This window comes from Mesoplodon bidens (assembly GCF_964165515.1).
Source record: "Mesoplodon bidens genome assembly, chromosome: 11".
Classification (NCBI taxonomy): domain Eukaryota; kingdom Metazoa; phylum Chordata; class Mammalia; order Artiodactyla; family Ziphiidae; genus Mesoplodon; species Mesoplodon bidens.
In genome coordinates, this window is record NC_138167.1 from 65,401,044 (window position 1) to 65,419,141 (window position 18,098).

Consider the following 18,098-nt stretch of genomic DNA (forward strand, 5'->3'; position numbering starts at 1 on the left):
CTATTTCTTTTATGTCTCTATCACTAATCCTAAGGTATTTACTAAGCACAGTAGACTTTAGATTATACAGTGTTAACAAGGACCCCTAAAAATGTATTAGCTTAAGTAAAACAGAGCTTTACATTTCTTCAGGTCGCAGTTCAGAGGTAAGCACTTGTGCCGTATTCAGAAGGGAGCTTCCATTGCTGTGTTCAAAGGTGCTTGCTCTGGTGCTCATCTAGCCCCCCAAAAAACTGGAGAAGGCACCAGGGAAGTGTATGCTGAGATACTGATGCTAATCCATGGAAGTAACATTCTGTCCTCATATCCCATTGGTCATTTTTGTTTTGTCTTGAGACAATATTTAGCTCCAAGTAAACCTAGAAAATACTCCATAGCTGTGTGGTCATGTGCCCAAAAAAAATAATTACTACTACAGAGAAATGGAGAAAAGACCCAGAGTAACAACTAGTAATCTGCCACACTAGGAAATACTGGCCTAATGGGATAAGGGAGAAGCAGTATTTTAGAGATTTGCTCATATCTAAAATTAATGCACCCAAGTAGGCACATACATCAGGTGAGTAGTACTTAATCTGTGCCAAGCACTTTTATTCTGCAAGTATTGACTTGATTCTGGTAATGACCACAAGGGTGAGTACTCCTCCCCATTTTATATAGATGAGGAAACGGAAGCACTTACGTAAATTGTCCAAGATGACATAGTTGTTGATTTGTGGAGCTGAGATTCTCATCAGGCGTGTGGCTTCAAATGTCTTGTTCCTAAATTCTGTGCTCTGCTGCCTCCCCTCTGTGTACTAGGTTGCTTCCTGCAGAATTGTTCATTTAAGAAATTGAAAACTAAATGTACATTTGAAGGGCATTAGTTAAATAAGGCATATCATATCATTGGTGCTCATAATGCACCTCCACAGGGGTTTTTCCTAGTAGGAGAAGTCTGATGGCATAATTGTGCTATTAGTCCACTTGTGATGGGCCCAATTAGAGGGACAAGAAAAAATTAGTTTAAAAAAGTTTGGTGCCGTAATTTTAAAAATTTAATATGTACCAATATTTACAACCAATAAAGCATACTTTGGAGTGCATATATTTGGGGGGGCGTTGCCTAAAGTACATAGGAAAATATAGTTAAGGATAGCTGGTAAACTTCAAGAAGTCAAATCTAAACTGAGTAAGGCATGTCGTGTTGGCAAAAGTTTTAAAACTGGATTCTAAGTATTAGGTGGAACCAGAGTAGTGAGGAGGTAAATAGAATTAGCATAAACTTGTGTGTAAGTGCTATGAAATTTTAGGTATCTGGTATACAATCAGGATGTCCTTAAGTAGTTCACTCGCAGATCACGAGGACATTTTCAGGTTGCGGTGTAAGTAACCTGACCGTATGGCAGTGTATAAACGAATAGGAAGGTAATCAGTTGTGGCTAGGTTATTTTTAACTATTTTGTAATGATGGTATGGGTGTGAACAGAATGATGCTAAATTTTTAGTATATCGTTTATGTAGTGTGGGACTTAGTGCTTATATAATTCAGGGAGCCCTCTTTAAGAAAAGCAGTATAAGGAATACTGAGATGTGAAAGTGAATGTTTAGAACAAGCAAAATGTTAGATTTTTAGAAACTGGAAATATCTCAAACATCACAACTATAGAGATAGTTCCATTTAATGATATACCTATGGAATTGCTACATTTTCTGCTGCCTACTCTGATTATATGACTTTTGTGTTTTCAATAGAAAAGATAATTCCATCTTGATCAAAATATTTTTTGATAGCTGGGATGCAAAAGATTTCACAGAGACGGACGTGCTGTCTGCTCTAGGTCATACCCGACAAATGGTAATTCTGAAAAATATTGTGTTCAATTACCATCATAAAGGGAAAGTATTTGTAAAGTGTGTTTATAAATCTGTATGCTACATAGTCCAGTTTTTTCTTGAGAGAGCTTCCAATTTAAGTAGGAGTCCGTGAGAACTGAGTCCTCTGGTTAAATTTTACAGCGGACAAGCTTATGTGTTCCACTGCCAGAATCCTATCTTCATTTGACTTTTGGACCTGCACCTCATGTCATTGACCTTAGGGAGTGGTGGGAGTATTCCTGGAAGCGATTCCTAAAATAGGATGTCTAGCAGTAACCTGTATTAATACTTATAAATAAGTATCTCTGAATCCAACTGTGTGCCCAAATTTGCTTTTAACTTAGCTGTCGTCAGTGTAGCACCACTGTAAATGAAAGGGAGTTTAAGTGGAAAGGGATCTTAACCAATAGCAATTAAAATATTTTATGCAAGTTTTGTGAAAACATGACCAGGTAAACATTGTTGGGGCCCTTTCCTGGGAGTAAATGTGATAAAGGGCGTAAAGCACTGGGCCTGGCTGTAACAAGCAGTCAAGGACTATCAGCAAGGATATTATAAAAGTAAACTTAACTGGTACTGAAACAGGCAGACGCACAAAGCTATGGTGCTCGAGTAATTGAGGTTGAAGTCCTGAAACCTGGTGTGTCTCAGTATTTTGTGGGTGAGGGGTAGAATGTGATTTTTCTAGTTCTGTGTAGTTTGAGTTTTCGCTTTGTAACATGGAAAATTTTTTTCTTCGGTATTTTATAAAGTACGTCTACGTAAATTAACTTTTCTAATCCTCACGGTATTAACACTTGTCATTCCACAAAGGAGGAAACCAAGAGGTCAAATGATTTTCCTGGGTGCCTACTAGTTTGTTCCCACCTCCATCTGATCATTTTGATTTCCTGAAGCTCAAGTTCTCTTCCCACCAGGGTTTTTCAGAGGGGAGAACCTTGCCCAATCAACATTTATTTCCTCTTGACCAAAATGTGACTAAAAATACTAGCGAGAGCAAATACGAGTAAAGTCTGAAAAGAGAAGCAGGAAGATGAGTCCCCCATCTTGCTTGTCTCCATCTTGTCTTATGGAGAGAAGTGGAGAAAAAGGAGGCTGTCCAGGTTTTCTGAAGTCTCCAGTGTTGGAGTAGGTGTGAAGTATGATCGGCCAGGTCACGAGAACGTAGCGGAAGTCGGAGCTGACGCATTCCGTACTGAATTTCGGCCCGACCCACCGCTCCGCGTGGTAGGGGCAGCACCGTGCTGCCCGGCCCCGCGCAAGGCCCGGGGACCAATCAGAGCCAAGGGGCGTTCCCAGTCCCGTCTTTCCCTCTTCCTTCCCCCGCCGCCTCCGGCCGGGAGACTGGGCGGGCGCCCTGCTACCCGGAAGTAGTTCTGGAGGAGGTGGGCCTGAGGGGTTGGAGTTGGTGACGTTGCCGCCCGGTCCGGCGCTTGTTACCCCGTTCGGCTGTTCGCGGCTCCTGCGAGAAAACTGTGGCTGGGTCTGCGGGAACCGCACCTATGGCTTCCGTGCTGTCCTACGAAAGCCTGGTCCACGCTGTGGCGGGAGCCGTGGTGAGGCGGGGTCTTTATTCCCGGGCCACTGCGGGGTGTGGGGCTTTTCTGGGGCCAGACCGGGATATGGCTGGGGGATGGGGATGAGAAGCAGATCGTATCGTGACTGGGACGTAGAGGAATGGAGCATAGGCGAAATGTTGCTGGAAGAATTTGGGGCGAGGCCCGACACTCACCCTCCGCCCCTGGCTACCGCTTTGATCTCTTACAGAATATCTGAGATGTAGTCAGCGGTGGTCCCACACTGCCACAGGGAGTCAGGAAGAAGATAATTGCTGTTTTCTTTGCCTTCTGAAATTTAAAGGGCAGTCGTCCCCCTAAACCCACCCCACCGCACGCACAAACTTTGTCTGACTGGACCAGAGGAAAACCTAGGTGTGAAGCTGTGTTGCTGAATCACATTCTTAACTACAGCCTATTTTCACACACTTGCTGCAGACAAGTGGCAGTACCTAGCAGGGATATCTCTGGCCAATATCATTGGCAGGAGAAGATACTTTTTGTTTTTTTTTAAATTAAATCAAGATCAGAGTCGCTGTCTACCACAGATGTGGTTTACTGTGAGGAATGTGCTTGGTTCTTGGGCTTCTGGATTTCTCACTTCCATTTGACACCACTCCCTTTCCTTGAAACTTTCCACTCTTGGTTTGAGTAACTTCCTCTCTGGTTCTCGTCCTGTCTCTCTGCCTGCCCTTTCTCACATCCTTCTCTAGCTGTCAACACGCACGTGGAGTCATTGGGACTTCAGAGGAATATCACTGACTGAGTCCTCTTCTCCTAGGCCCCCAAAACTGCACTGAGAGCTCATGTTCTGTGTAGGCTAATGGGAGTTGAATCCCAACTCCATCACTTGTTAGGTGGCCTGTAAACCTCACTTTCCTAATCTGTAAAGTGGGGGTATTGGCACCTACCTCACAGAGCTGTTACGTGAACTAGATGACACAGTAGTTCATGAAAGTGCCTGATTCAGGAGTCCTGGTTCATTCAGTTAGACCAAGCTTTCAGCCAGTATAAAGGCGCTGAAATGGAAGCTTGCTTGATACGCTGTAGGATAGGCATGGAGGCCTGTGTGTCTGACGTGGAGGGAACAAAGAGGCAAAATGGTTTCAGGAGACCAGATTGTGTAATAATTTTAACACTGAGTTTGAAAGACAGCTAACTAGCTATTAGAGCAAGTTATTTTGAGCATGCAGCAACTTGCAGATTTACATTTTAAACATGATCACCCTGGCTGGTCTGTTGAGAGTAGACTGTACGGGAGCAAGGATGGAAGCAGGGAAACTGTCAAGGGACTAAGATGGTAGCAGTGGAGGTGGTGAGAAGTGATCATGAACCTTGGAATATATTTTGAGATAGAGCCACCAGGGTTTGATGGTAGATTGGATGTTGGGTGTAACACGATGAGAGTTGGTTGACTCCCAAGAGTTTGGGTCTTGAGCAACTGGAAGGATGATATTCCCATTTACTGAGATGGTGAAGACTGTAAAGGAGCAGCTTTTGGGGGAAAGATGAGAATGGTTTTGGATTTTGACTAGTTAAGTTTGAAATGCCTAAGAGTAGTCATGAGACTAGATGAGCTAACAAAGAAATGAGTGTGGACTGAGAGAAAAGTCTCAAAGACTTAGCCTTGAAACATGCCAACATTAAGAGGTTGGGGAAATGAGAGCACCAGCAAAGGAGACTAAGGAAGGGCCACTAGGGTAGGATGAAAACTAAGAGAATGTGGTGTTCTGAGAGTCACATGGAGAAGGGTGTAGACCAACTGGGTCAGGTGCTGCTGGTGAGTTAGATGAGGACTGAGAATTAACCATTGGATTTATCAACATGATAAATCCAGTGGTTAATTGAGAGGACTTGTTTTGGTGGATTAGGGGGGAGAATAGTGCAACAAAGAGAAAATGGGAAGATGGGAAATGTTTGTTCTCCTTTCTCTCAATAAATGCCATTCATTCAACATCTTTATTGAGTGCTTTTTACGTGCCATGCACTGTTCCAGGTGCTAGAAGTATAGTGGAGAACAAGGTCTTTTTCTTCATGAAGTTTGCATTCCAGTGGGGAAGTCAGACAATAATTGAGTAAATCAAAAACTAAATAATTTTAGATAGTTTTAAGTTTTATGAAAGAAAATAAGTTGGCAAACTTTTTCTTTAAGGACACAGATGGTAAATATATAGGTGTGTTGTCTCTGGTGAAGCTGCTCAGCCCTGCCGTGATAGTTTGAAAGAAGCCATTGACAATAAGTAAATGAATGGGCAGAGCTATGTTCCAATAAAATCTTATTTATGAAACCAGTCAGTGCATAAAGTTGGCCCTTGGTCTTAGTTTTCTGAGCCCTGCTATAGACAGTGATTGGGGGTAGAGGTGATACTATCTCTATTTAACCTGCAGAGACATTTCTATTTTTTTTCTCTCCTTGTTGCCTATTTTTCTCTTGTTAAAACTTCTGCTTGAAATTATGCACCCTGAATTTGCAGTGGTTTTTCTTTCTCCCATAAGCTATGTTAGATTATCTAATAGATATACTTTTGTAAAAATATTTTTTTTTCTTTTGCTTCCCTCGGGGCAGTACGGTTCCTGGCACATGTCTAAATGAGAAATTGCATTGTGTTTTGTTATTCTTTTGAACTTTCATGCCAAAGAGTGGTTCTCAAACTCTTTTTGCAAATTTTTGAGTTAAAGATAAGCCACACAATATGGACCCTGCTTTCTTCTGGTTGCTACCAAAGGAAAACAATTTCACCACAAAATGTCACTACATTTGATGGGACGTTTGACGAGAAAAACGGCATTGCTTTTAATGGTATAGTACTGTGGTAATGAATGGCTCATGTTTAATTAAATGCCTTGGCCATGATGTTCAACCAAGGCTTTGAGATGATCCAGGAGAGCACAGTGGTTAAGAGCATTTGAATGCCTGACTTGAGCTAGGCAGCCTGGGTTGGAATCCTGGCATTAACTTCAGGATTTGGTATAAACTCCAGAGCTGCCTGGAGTAATTAGTTGTGGCTTCTCCCCAAAAGATTGTTGGGTCATTGTTTAAGACGTTGATTTACAACCTTTTTTTTTTTTTTTTTTTTTTTGCGGTACGCGGGCCTCTCACTGTTGTGGCCTCTCCCGTTGCAGAGCACAGTCTCCGGACGCACAGGCTCAGTAGTTGTGGCTCACAGGCCCAGCCGCTCCACGGCATGTGGATCTTCCCAGACCGGGGCACGAACCCATATCCCCTGCATCAGCAGGTGGACTCTCAACCACTGCGCCACCAGGGAAGCCCCTACAACCTTTTTGAGTTGCCATGGTTCATGTTTGCTTATTCACTTCTTTCCAGGTTCTACACTTTCTCACCCCAAGTGTGGTGTTATGTGTGCACACACACATAAACACACAAACACTTTAAAAATTAAAATAAACAGATTAGTGATTTTGAGTGTTTTATGCTTCACTTTGGTATAAGTGTGGATAATCTCAAGTATTTGAAAATCAGAATTGTGCTGTTTCAGGAGAATGCTTTATCTCCAGTTGATGACTATTGTCTGATACAATTAATGGCCTCACATGTAAATACTTCTCAAAATTTTGAGTATAATTAGGTTTATAATTTTATATTTTTGGTTCTCTGATTAGCTTCCAAAGATAGATTTTATTTGTAGAAGTGTACATTTGTAATTAAAAGAGGTTTATTAGTCTAGAATTGGAAAAGTGACATTGGTTGGAATTGTCTAGGGGGTTTAGATGCCAAAACAGACTTTGGAACTGTAGTGATAATTATTAATCAGTAACTTTCAGGGCTCTTCTTTTTTCCCTATTGTTTATTTAAAAATTTAAAAAAATTTTAATTGCATAATTTGTTTAAAAGAATTACATTTCATTGAATAAATGCTGACCATTAAAAAATTCAAGTCTTACAGAAATATGAAAGGGTTCTTTCTCCTTCCACTCTACCTATTATTGTGCTGTGACTCAAATCCCAGACATACCTCTCCTTAGAACTGTGTAAGAAGGCTTATTCAGAGCACTTTTCTCCGGTTGGTATCAAAAGAGAAAATTAGGCCCAACTATCTGACTCTGTAGCTCATACTCATACACTTAACATTACGGTGGACTTTTTACCATATAGACTCACCACCTGCCTTTTAGAAGTAGAAACCAAGTAGAACTTGTTGATTTTCTGTACAAGGCCTTCTGGATATAAAGGTCATCAGTGGAAAAGTCCTTGTCCTCAGGAAGCTCTTCTTAGGTGTATAGTGGTGGTGTGGATAAGACCCCTGGTGGTACCTAGGAAGAAGTGGTGGGCTGCCCCTGTGAAGATAATGGGAAGCCCCCAAGGCTGACATATTACCAAGACTGTGCACAGTGGGAAGAGGTAAAAAAAATCAGCCCACACATAGGAAAAGGGAATGTTGCTGTGTGGCCCAAAACATCAGATATCTACTATATCATGTTGTTAAAAAGACTTCAAAAATCATTGGCTTTTTAGTATAAAATATTCTATCATATGGGTATCCCATAATTTATGGACATTTGCATTGTTTCTAGCTTTTCACTGTGGTAAATATTTAGTATAGACGTTAATGTGACCTCCCAGCACCCCATTATGAAGAAACTATGGGATTGCTTGGTTAAGTGACTTTCCTAATGTTACTCATTGATTTATAGATTAGAAACAAAAACCTAAATTTTCAGATTCAGTTTAGTTAACTCTGATTCTAATTTGTTAAATGCCAACAACCTCACAGGGTTCTGTGAATATTAATAAAATAACTTAGGCTTCCCTGGTGGCGCAGTAGTTGAGAGTCCGCCTGCCGATGCAGGGGACACGGGTTCGTGCCCCGGTCTGGGAAGATCCCACATGCCGCGGAGCGGCTGGGCCCGTGAGCCATGGCCGCTGAGCCTGCACGTCCAGAGACTGTGCTCCGCAACGGGAGAGGCCACAACAGTGAGAGGCCCGCGTACAGCAAAAAAAAAAAAAAAAAAAAAAAAAGAACAACAAAAAAATAAAATAACTTAATTAAAACAGCTTTTATACTATCTGACACATAATAGGGGCCCAATAAGTGAAAGCCGATAATCATTTTGTCCACAACTATGTTTTCTAATTTTCTCTGCATCCTAACTTGTTTGAGTTAGCTAATTTAATATTAGATTTACTAATAATATTTAGTACTTACAGAATTCCCTATCTTCTCACATCTGTTAACAACTTTGATAGGTAGGCAATATAACAAGTGGTTAAAAGTATGGCCTCTGAAACCGGACTGCCTGAGTTCAAATCCCAGCTTTGCCACTTATCACATGTGTGACCTTGGGCATGTCTCTCAATCTCTCTTGCCTCAGTTTCCTCATCTATAAACTGGGGAAGATAATAGTACTCACTTCATAGGGTTGTTTCTGAGGCTCTTAGGAGGCTCTTAGACAAGTATCTTTATTCTCATATAGAGACAGGAAAATGGAAGCAGGTATGTTAAGTGTTTTTGCCAAGATAACCAGTAAGTTATTTGGTCATAGGCCTGGGGCAAGAACCCAGGTCTCCCTTGTCTGCTACTCTTCTGTTGCTATGCCTAGCTGCCTGTTCCTTCATGCTTCTTGTCTCTTTTCCCCATCCCTTTGTTTAATTCAAAACTAGCCCCTGAATATCTTTAGGTTTTCAGAAAAAAGTGACATTAAATATTGCATATACACATGTATAATCAAATTGGAAGCACCTGGACATTAATTGTTCATCAGGAACTCTTTAAACCACTTATCTAACAATTTAAATGTTAAGTTCTTTTTGGAAGGGTTTTCTTTTCCATAGCTGGCTGGCTCATCCAGACCCATAGTTTGAATCTAATCAGATTCTCATAGAATTAACTTAGGTTAGTATACATCTGAGGGCGTTGTATTAGTTTGGTTTGGAAGCCTTAAAAGAGGGTAATTAGAAAAAGTCTTCATTGTCTTTACTTCCTTGCTGTTTTATTTCATTTAGGCTTCCACTAAATTATGATTGAATTATTATATAGCTTTTAATCTTTAGGACTTCTTTGCCTCACTACTCATCATCCAAAATACATCTTGATATCTTGATAAACTTTTTTTCAAGACTTAGTTTTTTAGAGCAATTTTAGGTTCACAGCAAAATTGAGAGGAAGGTACAGAGATTTCCCATGTATCCTCTGGGCACCCCCCAGCCCCCCCGCTCCGGCCAATGCACAGCCTCCCTCATTATCAGTATCCCCCACCAGAGTTGTATGTTTGTTACAAATGATGAACGTACACTGGAACATCATAATCACCCAAAGTCCATAGTTTATATTAGGATTCATTCTTGGTATTGTACATTCTGTGGGTTTGGATAAATTTTATAATGACATGTATCCACAAGTACATTATTATATGACCTATTTTCACTGCCCTAAAAATCCTCTGTGCTCTGCCTGTTCATCTCCCCCCCTCACCCCAATAAATTTTTTAGCTAATTGGGTCATTCCAGTTCAGTTCTCTTCATCTTAAAGGTTCTTATGTAGTCTTGATTGGAATTATTTTTCTAACTTTAATTTGCTTCTTTATGCCTGAGTAGTCTATGACTTAATTTTTTTTATTGAAGTAGAGTTGGTTTACAATGCTGTGCCAATCTCTGCTGTACAGCAGAGTGACTCAGTTATACACATAGAGACATTCTTTTTTAAATATTCTTTTCCATTATGGTCTATCCCAGGAGACTGCATATAGTTTGCCATGCTATACAGTAGGACCTTGTAGTTTATCCATTCTAAATGTAATAGTTTGCGTCTACCAACCCCAAATTCCCAGCCCATCCCTCTCCCTTCCCTGCTCCCCCTTGGCAACCACAAATCTGTTCTCTGTGTTTGTGAGTCTGTTTCTGTTTTGTAGATAAGTTCATTTGTGCCATATTTTAGATTCCACATATAAGAACTATCATATGGTATTTATATGACAATCTTTTTAAAGGAACAAATATGGTAGAATAGCTGAAAAAGGGATTTGGAGTAAGACATAACTATCCTTGTCATCTTGGGTCATTTATGTTTTCTTTCTGAACCTGAGTTTTCTGAGCTATAAAATGAAAACAATAACACTTTACTTACTGGGTTCTCCTGAGAAGCAAATGTGGTAACACTTGTGGAGTACCTATTACAATACCTGTAATAGTGTAGTAAAGCCATAATCATTTGTTTCTTTTTCAGAGATATTCTTGAAAATACAGTATTTGTACCCAATTTTAGAAATTCAGTGGAATTGAAATTTTCTCTCATCTTGTATGGTCAACTGTATCCATTCACTTGTAACAGATGATCTCGGCTTTTGCTCTAGATAAAATAGAGGCTACTTGGGATGAGCTTTCTAACGCTTCTGTTTTTTCTATTACAGAATCAACTGCAATTGCACCCAGTATTTCCTACATTGTGCTGATCTCAGGAAAAACAGATGTGGCTGGTCTCTGCTATCTTGATTCCTCCCTCCCACCCCCACCCCCGCCCAACTTACACTACCCACAGTTATCTTTTGGGACTTTGCTCCATTCATTTTCACTTCTTTCCTACAGCTTTATTCTTTTTCCATTGTTTTTCCCTTCAGCCCTGTCCTGTAATAAAACCATACGATCTGGTCTACACACTGCCTTCTTAGGTGCTGCTCATTCTCCTTCCCTTTATGCTGAGTTTATTTAATGACTATTCTGTACTTCCTGCCTCTCCTCCTCATCCCACTCTGATTGCTGGAACTGCTCTTCCATAGGCCATCACTGACTTTCTGCTGACTTAGTCTACTGACTCTTTTTCCATTCTTATTTGATTCGACTTCTTTGTAGTATTTTACACTGTTGACCCTCCTACCTTCTTGAAGCTCCTTCTGAAAGAGCAGTTATTCTTTATTTATTTTTTTAAATTAATTATTTATTTTTGGCTGCATTGGGTCTTTGTTGCTGCGCATGGGCTTTCTGCAGTTGTGGCGAGCGGGGGCTACTCTGTGTTGTGTGCAGGCTTCTCACTGTGGTGGTTTCTCTTGTTGTGGAGCAAGGGCTCTAGGTGTGTGGGCTTCAGTAGTTGTGGTGCACGTGCTCAGTAGTTGTGGCTCGCGGGCTCTAGAGCGCAGGATCAGTAGTTGTGGCTCGTAGGCTCTAGAGCGCAGGCTCATTAGTTGCGGCACATGGGCTTAGTTGCTCCGCGGCATGTGGGAATCTACCCGGACCAGGGCTCGAACCCTTGTCCCACGCATTGGCAGGCGGATTCTTAACCACTGTGCCACCAGGGAAGTCCCTTTATTTTTTACTAAATGACAATTGCTCTTTTGGAAGGAGTGTAAGTAACCATTGCTAATTTTAGGACCCTGATTAATATTGAGCCCCACTGCTAAAAAAATGCTGTAAAAAGGATATATAGGAAGCAACATTTTTGAATGCCAGCTGTGTACTTGGAATGATGCTGGGTCTTTCCATAAGTTAATTCTCACTTCTCACAGCAACCTCCACATTTTTTTTTGTTTGTTTGTTTGTTTTTGGGGTTTTTTGCGGTACGCGGGCCTCACTGCTGTGGCCTCTCCCGTTGCGGAGCACAGGCTCCGGACGCGCAGGCTCAGTGGCCATGGCTCACGGGCCCAGCCGCTCCGCGGCATGTGGGATCCTCCCAGATCGGGGCACGAACCCGTGTCCCCTGCATCGGCAGGAGGACTCTCAACCACTGCGCCACCAGGGAAGCCCCACAGTTTTTATTGGTCCCCAAATTACAAATGGGGAGATTGAGGCATGGCGATTTGAAGTAATTTATTGTACAGTATGTACTGTAGCTGGGACCAGAACCCCAGTTTATTTTATTCCAGAGCCCATGCTTTTTCCGTTGGGCACTCAGGTGTGTTATCTATTAAGCCTTTTGTTTAACTTGTGTATCTTTGAATGGGTATGAGAGTTAGCTTGTTTGTTGTATCGGGGGAAAGACATTAACTCTGATTAGGTGAATAACATTTTTGAATGTGAAAGCCACAATAAGTGGCTTTCATCTTTGGAATTTCATTAGCTCCAGATCTACCACTGACAGTGTATTTTAGTTGATTTCTTTTTAAAATGATCTTCTGTCCAGTAATGCCATATACTCCATCAGGAGATGCTGTACACTGATTTCAGTTGTGCTCCTGTGACTCAACCACCATTTCTGGACTCCTCTGGAAATTGACTTTGGAACTAGCATTGCATTTTTTTGGATTATTTTTCATCCTTCAAGGGTGAAGTAGCATTTTGGGAATGGTTGAATTTGGTTAGTAGGCCATCATTGTTCGTACTTAAAGGGCGTGATACTCTGCTTCTATATTTATGTGTGTCCCTGTCTGTTATTCCCATAAGATTGCACACGCTTGCAGAACCAAGCCTTGACCAAGTTTACCCTACTGTTTCCTTCTGACTTTGTGGTGTTGAGTACTTCAGTTCAATAACACGTGTGTTTGTGTCAACCAAATTAAAAGGTAGACTGGATATTTATTGACTGGATATTTATTTGGCTGCGCTGGGTCTTAGTTGCAGCTCGCGGGATCTTCGTTGCTGGTGCAGGATCTTCATTGCAGCATGCAGGATCTTTTAGTTGTGGCATGCGGGATCTTTTAGTTCTGACATGTAGGATCGAGCTCCCTGACCAGGGATCAAACCTGGGCCCCCTGCATTGGGAGCATGGAGTCCTAGCCATTGGACCACCAGGGAAGTCCCTGATTCTTTCTTTTATAGTTCTTTTTTAGTTCTGGTAGATATCCCTTCTCCATTTTCCTAGCCACCACTCAAGTGATTCAAGGCCTTAATATTTTAAATCAGATGTACTTTGCTAAAACAGTGTTTGTATTTGTGCTCTGGTCTTTCAGGTTGAAAGCTTCTAAGGTTACTTGGATGGCTCCCTAAAAGGCCTTTAGGGGCTTCCCTGGTGGCGCAGTGGTTGAGAGTCCGCCTGCAGATGCAGCGGACATGGGTTCGTGCCCCGGTCCGGGAGGATCCCACATGCCGCGGAGCGGCTGGGCCCGTGAGCCATGGCCGCTGAGCCTGTGCGTCCGGAGCCTGCGCTCCGCGAGGGGAGAGGCCACAACAGTGAGAGGCCCGCATAACGCAAAAAAAAAAAAAAAAAAAAAAAAAAAAAGGCCTTTAGTGTGTCTTTTGATAAGATACTTGTGTACAAAGGGCCTAATTTAAGATTTCTGGGGTTTTTTTCCCCCTGATTTTGTCATTTTCCTAATTTTCACGTCCAGGTGAAATGGTAGCTATTTTATGTTTGTTCTGATTTGCTTTTGTTTACTATTTGTTACACTACAAAATTTTATAAATTTTTGGAGGCAGGGTGATTAAGTTAAGAATAAATTTCTTAGTTCACTTGTTAAATATCTAAGGAACATAGAAGAGAGGTGGTAGATGCTATGGGATAATAGATTCAAAATGTGAATATGTCACCAACCTGCCCATGTACAATCTTATGAAATAAGAACAAAATAGAATAAATAGCAAAGGAATAAACACACTCACAAATATTTTAAAATATTTATTTGCTAAGACTAGCAACAGTCCATTGTAAAATACCTAAAATGGAATTCCTGTTTCTAAGGAGCTTATCAAACTTTCTCCTGAAAACTTCCCTTTATAATTAAAAAAAATCTGTATAAAATATTCTTTTAAAAACAGTTACTTCTTTTTTTTTTTAATTTATTTATTTATTTATTTATTTTTGGCTGTGTTGGGTCTTTGTTTCTGTGCGAGGGCTTTCTCTAGTTGTGGCAAGCGGGGGCCACTCTTCATCGCAGTGCGCAGGCCTCTCACTATCGTGGCTTCTCTTGTTGCGGAGCACAGGCTCCAGACGCGCAGGCTCAGTAGTTGTGGCTCACGGGCTTAGTTGCTCCGCGGCATGTGGGATCTTCCCAGACCAGGGCTCGAACCCATGTCCCCTGCATTAGCAGGCAGATTATCAACCACTGTGCCACCAGGGAAGCCCAAAACAGTTACTTCTTAAAAGCGTTAATAAGGTGACAGGAAGGTAAGGAACTTTTAGAACTAGAGAATGAGTGAAGTCAGGACCCAGAGTAAAGGAGAGCAGTCTTTGCCCTGTAGGAATTGCTTAGCCAGGTAGACACGAGCTTTAGATTTGTAGCTTACAGAGATACAGGGAAGAAAAGAAAGAGCCCATTCTGTCCAAGATAAGTCCAGATCACCGAATAAACCTGAAATCCCAAAGGAATGCGCTATAAAGGTAAAGGGGAAATAAACTTACTCCTCCCCAGGAAAATCGGCTGTCTCCAACCTTGGCACTAATTTGAGAGAGGAAATCACCTCTGACATTTTGAAGCCACAAGTCCTCCCTTAGGTTACAGCCTGAATTCTCACTATTTGGTTGGAAAACCTAAAGTGAGTAACTTAGAGCGATTCCAGGTTGGTGGGTCCCCAGAGTGCCTGGCAGAAATCCTTTCCACAGGTACTTACCTTTATCAGGTCTAAAAGAAAGCCCAAAAATAAAATTTTAAGGGAAATGAGCAGGTCAATCCGAACTAATGAAACTCACAGAGAAACAAGGCAATGTGAACAAGAACAGTAGACAGGAGCAACAATCAGAAAATGGACTTCTCAGTCACCATCTAAAAAGCTATTTAGTCTGTATAAGAAAATAAAAGGCGAGAAAATATGTGTAAAGAACAAGAAACTAAGATTGGCCAAGCTGATTTGAAAATTAACCATGTAGAATATTTAGAAATGGAAAGTAAAATAATTGAAATTAAAAAATTGATTGTGTGATAGTCATGGGAACACTAAATGTTGATTTAAGCAAAAATCAAAGCTCTTAGAGGGCTGGCACGAGAAGCAGAGGGGAATATGAGAGCTAAATTCTTACCCTCCGTAATAGAAGGTGAATAATGTCTAAAATTGATGAGTCAAAAGATACAGGATATTTTAAAGTTATATGGAGATGTGTAGATTACAAAAGATACAGCTAAAAGAAAATACTTTCCTCTGGGGAGGAAGATTGTATAAAATGGGCAGGCACTACTTATTTTGTCATTTATATTACATGACTTTTTTTTTTTTTTTTTTTTTTTTTTTTTTTTGCGGTATGCGGGCCTCTCACTGTTGTGGCCTCTCCCGCTGTGGAGCACAGGCTCCGGACGCGCAGGCCCAGCGGCCATGGCCCACGGGCCCAGCCGCTCCGCGGCATATGGGATCCTCCCGGACCGGGGCACGAACCCGTATCCCCTGCATCGGCAGGCGGACTCTCAACCACTGCGCCACCAGGGAGGCCCATACATGACTTTTTAAAGTATGTGCATGCTCTGCTTTGATCAAATAAACATTTTTTTTTTTTTTTTTTTTTTTTTTTTTTTTTTGCTGCACATGGGCCTCTCCCGTTGCAGAGCACAGGCTACAGACGTGCAGGCTCAGCGACCATGGCTCACGGGCCTAGCCGCTCCGCGGCATGTGGGATCTTCCCAGACCGGGGCACGAACCCGTGTCCCCTGCATCGGCAGGTGGACTCTCAACCACTGTGCCACCAGGGAAGCCCCCAAATAAACATATGAAGTTAAAATATTTAATGTATAGCTATGAATTGATCATTGTTGAAGCTGAGTGATGGGTTCAAATTCAAGCGTTTTTATACCATATTAGACACAGCTGAAGGTAGAATTAGTGAGCTAAAGGATAATTTAGCTGAAACCTGATTCTCACTTGCAATGATTGTAGTCAGGAAACTGGAATGTTTTCTACATTTTGCTGAGAGAAAATGACTTCCTACCTAGAATGCTACGTCCAGTGAAAAGTTTAAAAACATACGTGAAATAGAGACATTTTCAGATCATCAAAAGCAGTTTGCCACTAGCAAGATCCTCACTTGGAGAAATTCTAAACCTAATGAATATTTTTATAATTGATAAGTTAGGAATATATGTTATAATTACTAGATAGCTTGTAAAAGAATTAGAAACTATATTTATAACTTAAAATTTATTGGAAACTCTAGTCAAATAAGAAGAAAATAAAGGTCAGAAAAAGCAACATAGAGCATGTATGACACCTAGCACAAAATAAGATAACTGGGAATTCCCTGGTAGTCCAGTGGTTAGGACACCGAGCTTTCACTGCTGTGGCCTGGGTTTGATCCCTGCTCAGGGAACTAAGATCCCACAAGCCACATGGCATGGCTCAAAAAAAGATGACTATAAATCCAAATAAATGTTAATGAACTTAGTGCTTCAGTTAAAAGAGATTGTGCTAGATTGACTTTAAAAAGGGAAAAATGCTATTTATAAAAGATATGTCTAAAAGAAAAGGATACAGAAAGTTTGAAAGTAAAAATGTGAGAAAAGACATGCTAGACAAATACTAAGCCAAAACTGTGAACATCAGACAAAATAGACTTTACAGTAATGTCACTACTAGAGATCAAGAGAATGACATCATAGAGAAAAAAGCTCAGTATGTCAGGAAAATAAAGCAGTTTTAAGTTTGTGTTCATCTAATAATATAGTCTCAATATGTTTAAAGCAAAAATTAATAAAACTCTAAGAGGAAATATCCAACCCGTCATCAAAGTGGTAGATTTTAATATATCCTTCAGTAATTGATAGAACAAGAAAGGAGGGAAAAAATATAGAAGATTGAATATGTATTTAACAAACTTGACCTAATAGATACATACAGAACATTGTACCCAACAACTGCAAAATACACATTATTTTCAAGCTAAACATGGAAAAGTTATGAAAACTGACCATTTACTGGGCTGTAAAGCAAAACAAATTTTGAAAAAGTTTTGAAATAGTACAGAATGCTTGAAGCACAGTGCAATTAAGCTAGCAACCAGTAACTAGTAACCAGTAAAAGGTAACTTTAAAATATAAATATATATATACATATATATATATAAAACATATGTTTGGGCATTAAACACATTACTGAATATGTGTTAAAGAAGAAGAAATCATAATGGAAATAAGAATGCATTTAAAACTGAGTGATAGTACAGATGGTGCATACTAAAACTTGTAGCTATACTGAAAATAAGTCATCACTGAAAAAAATTAAAATACCTAAGTAAGTGGGAGGGCATCCTCTGAATAAGTGGATTGGAGGCCAATATTGTTAAGATAGCAATACTCCCTAAAAGGATCTACAGATTCAGTGTACTTCCTATCAAAATTCCAATTTACTTTTTTGCAGGAATTGATAAGATGATCCTAAAGTATATATGAAAATGCAAGGGATCCAGAATAGCCCAAAAAATCTTGAAAAAAAAAAGTTGGAGGACTCATACTTCTCAATTTCAAAACTTAGTACAGAGCTACAGTAATCAAGAGACTGGTACTGGCATAAGGATAGACAGGTAGATCAACAACAGAATTGAGAGTCCAAAAAATAAACCTACAAATTTGTGTTCAAGGATGCCAAGGAACATCAATGGGGAAAGAACAGTCTCCAATAAATTGTGCAGGGTCAACTGGACATCCACATGCAACAAAATGAAGTTGGACGCCTACTTCACACCATACACAAAAATTTACTCAAAATGAACCACAGACCTAAATGTAAGAACTAAAACTACAAAACTCTTAGATGAAAACATTGGCATAAATCTTTACGACCTTGGATTAGGCAGTGGTTTCTTAGATACAATGCCAAAAGCACAAGTAATGAAAGAAAAAAATGTAAATTGGACTTGATCAAAATTAAAACTTTTGTGCTTCAGA

The 18,098-nt window shown here is 40.5% G+C and overlaps 1 protein-coding gene across 4 annotated transcripts in view; it reads left to right on the forward strand.

Annotated features, from left to right (window-relative positions):
• Positions 1-3,265: 3,265 nt before the first annotated feature.
• SLC25A17 (solute carrier family 25 member 17) overlaps positions 3,266-18,098 on the forward strand; it is a 56,930-nt gene continuing 42,097 nt past the window's right edge. For 3 of the 4 annotated variants that reach the window (XM_081248114.1, XM_081248116.1, XM_081248113.1), the window contains exon 1: positions 3,266-3,413. In XM_081248114.1, coding sequence (XP_081104240.1) covers positions 3,360-3,413 — 54 coding nt within the window. In that variant the 5' untranslated portion in view covers positions 3,266-3,359. The remainder of the gene's footprint in view (positions 3,414-18,098) is intronic. The other variant, XM_081248115.1, reaches the window with a different exon arrangement.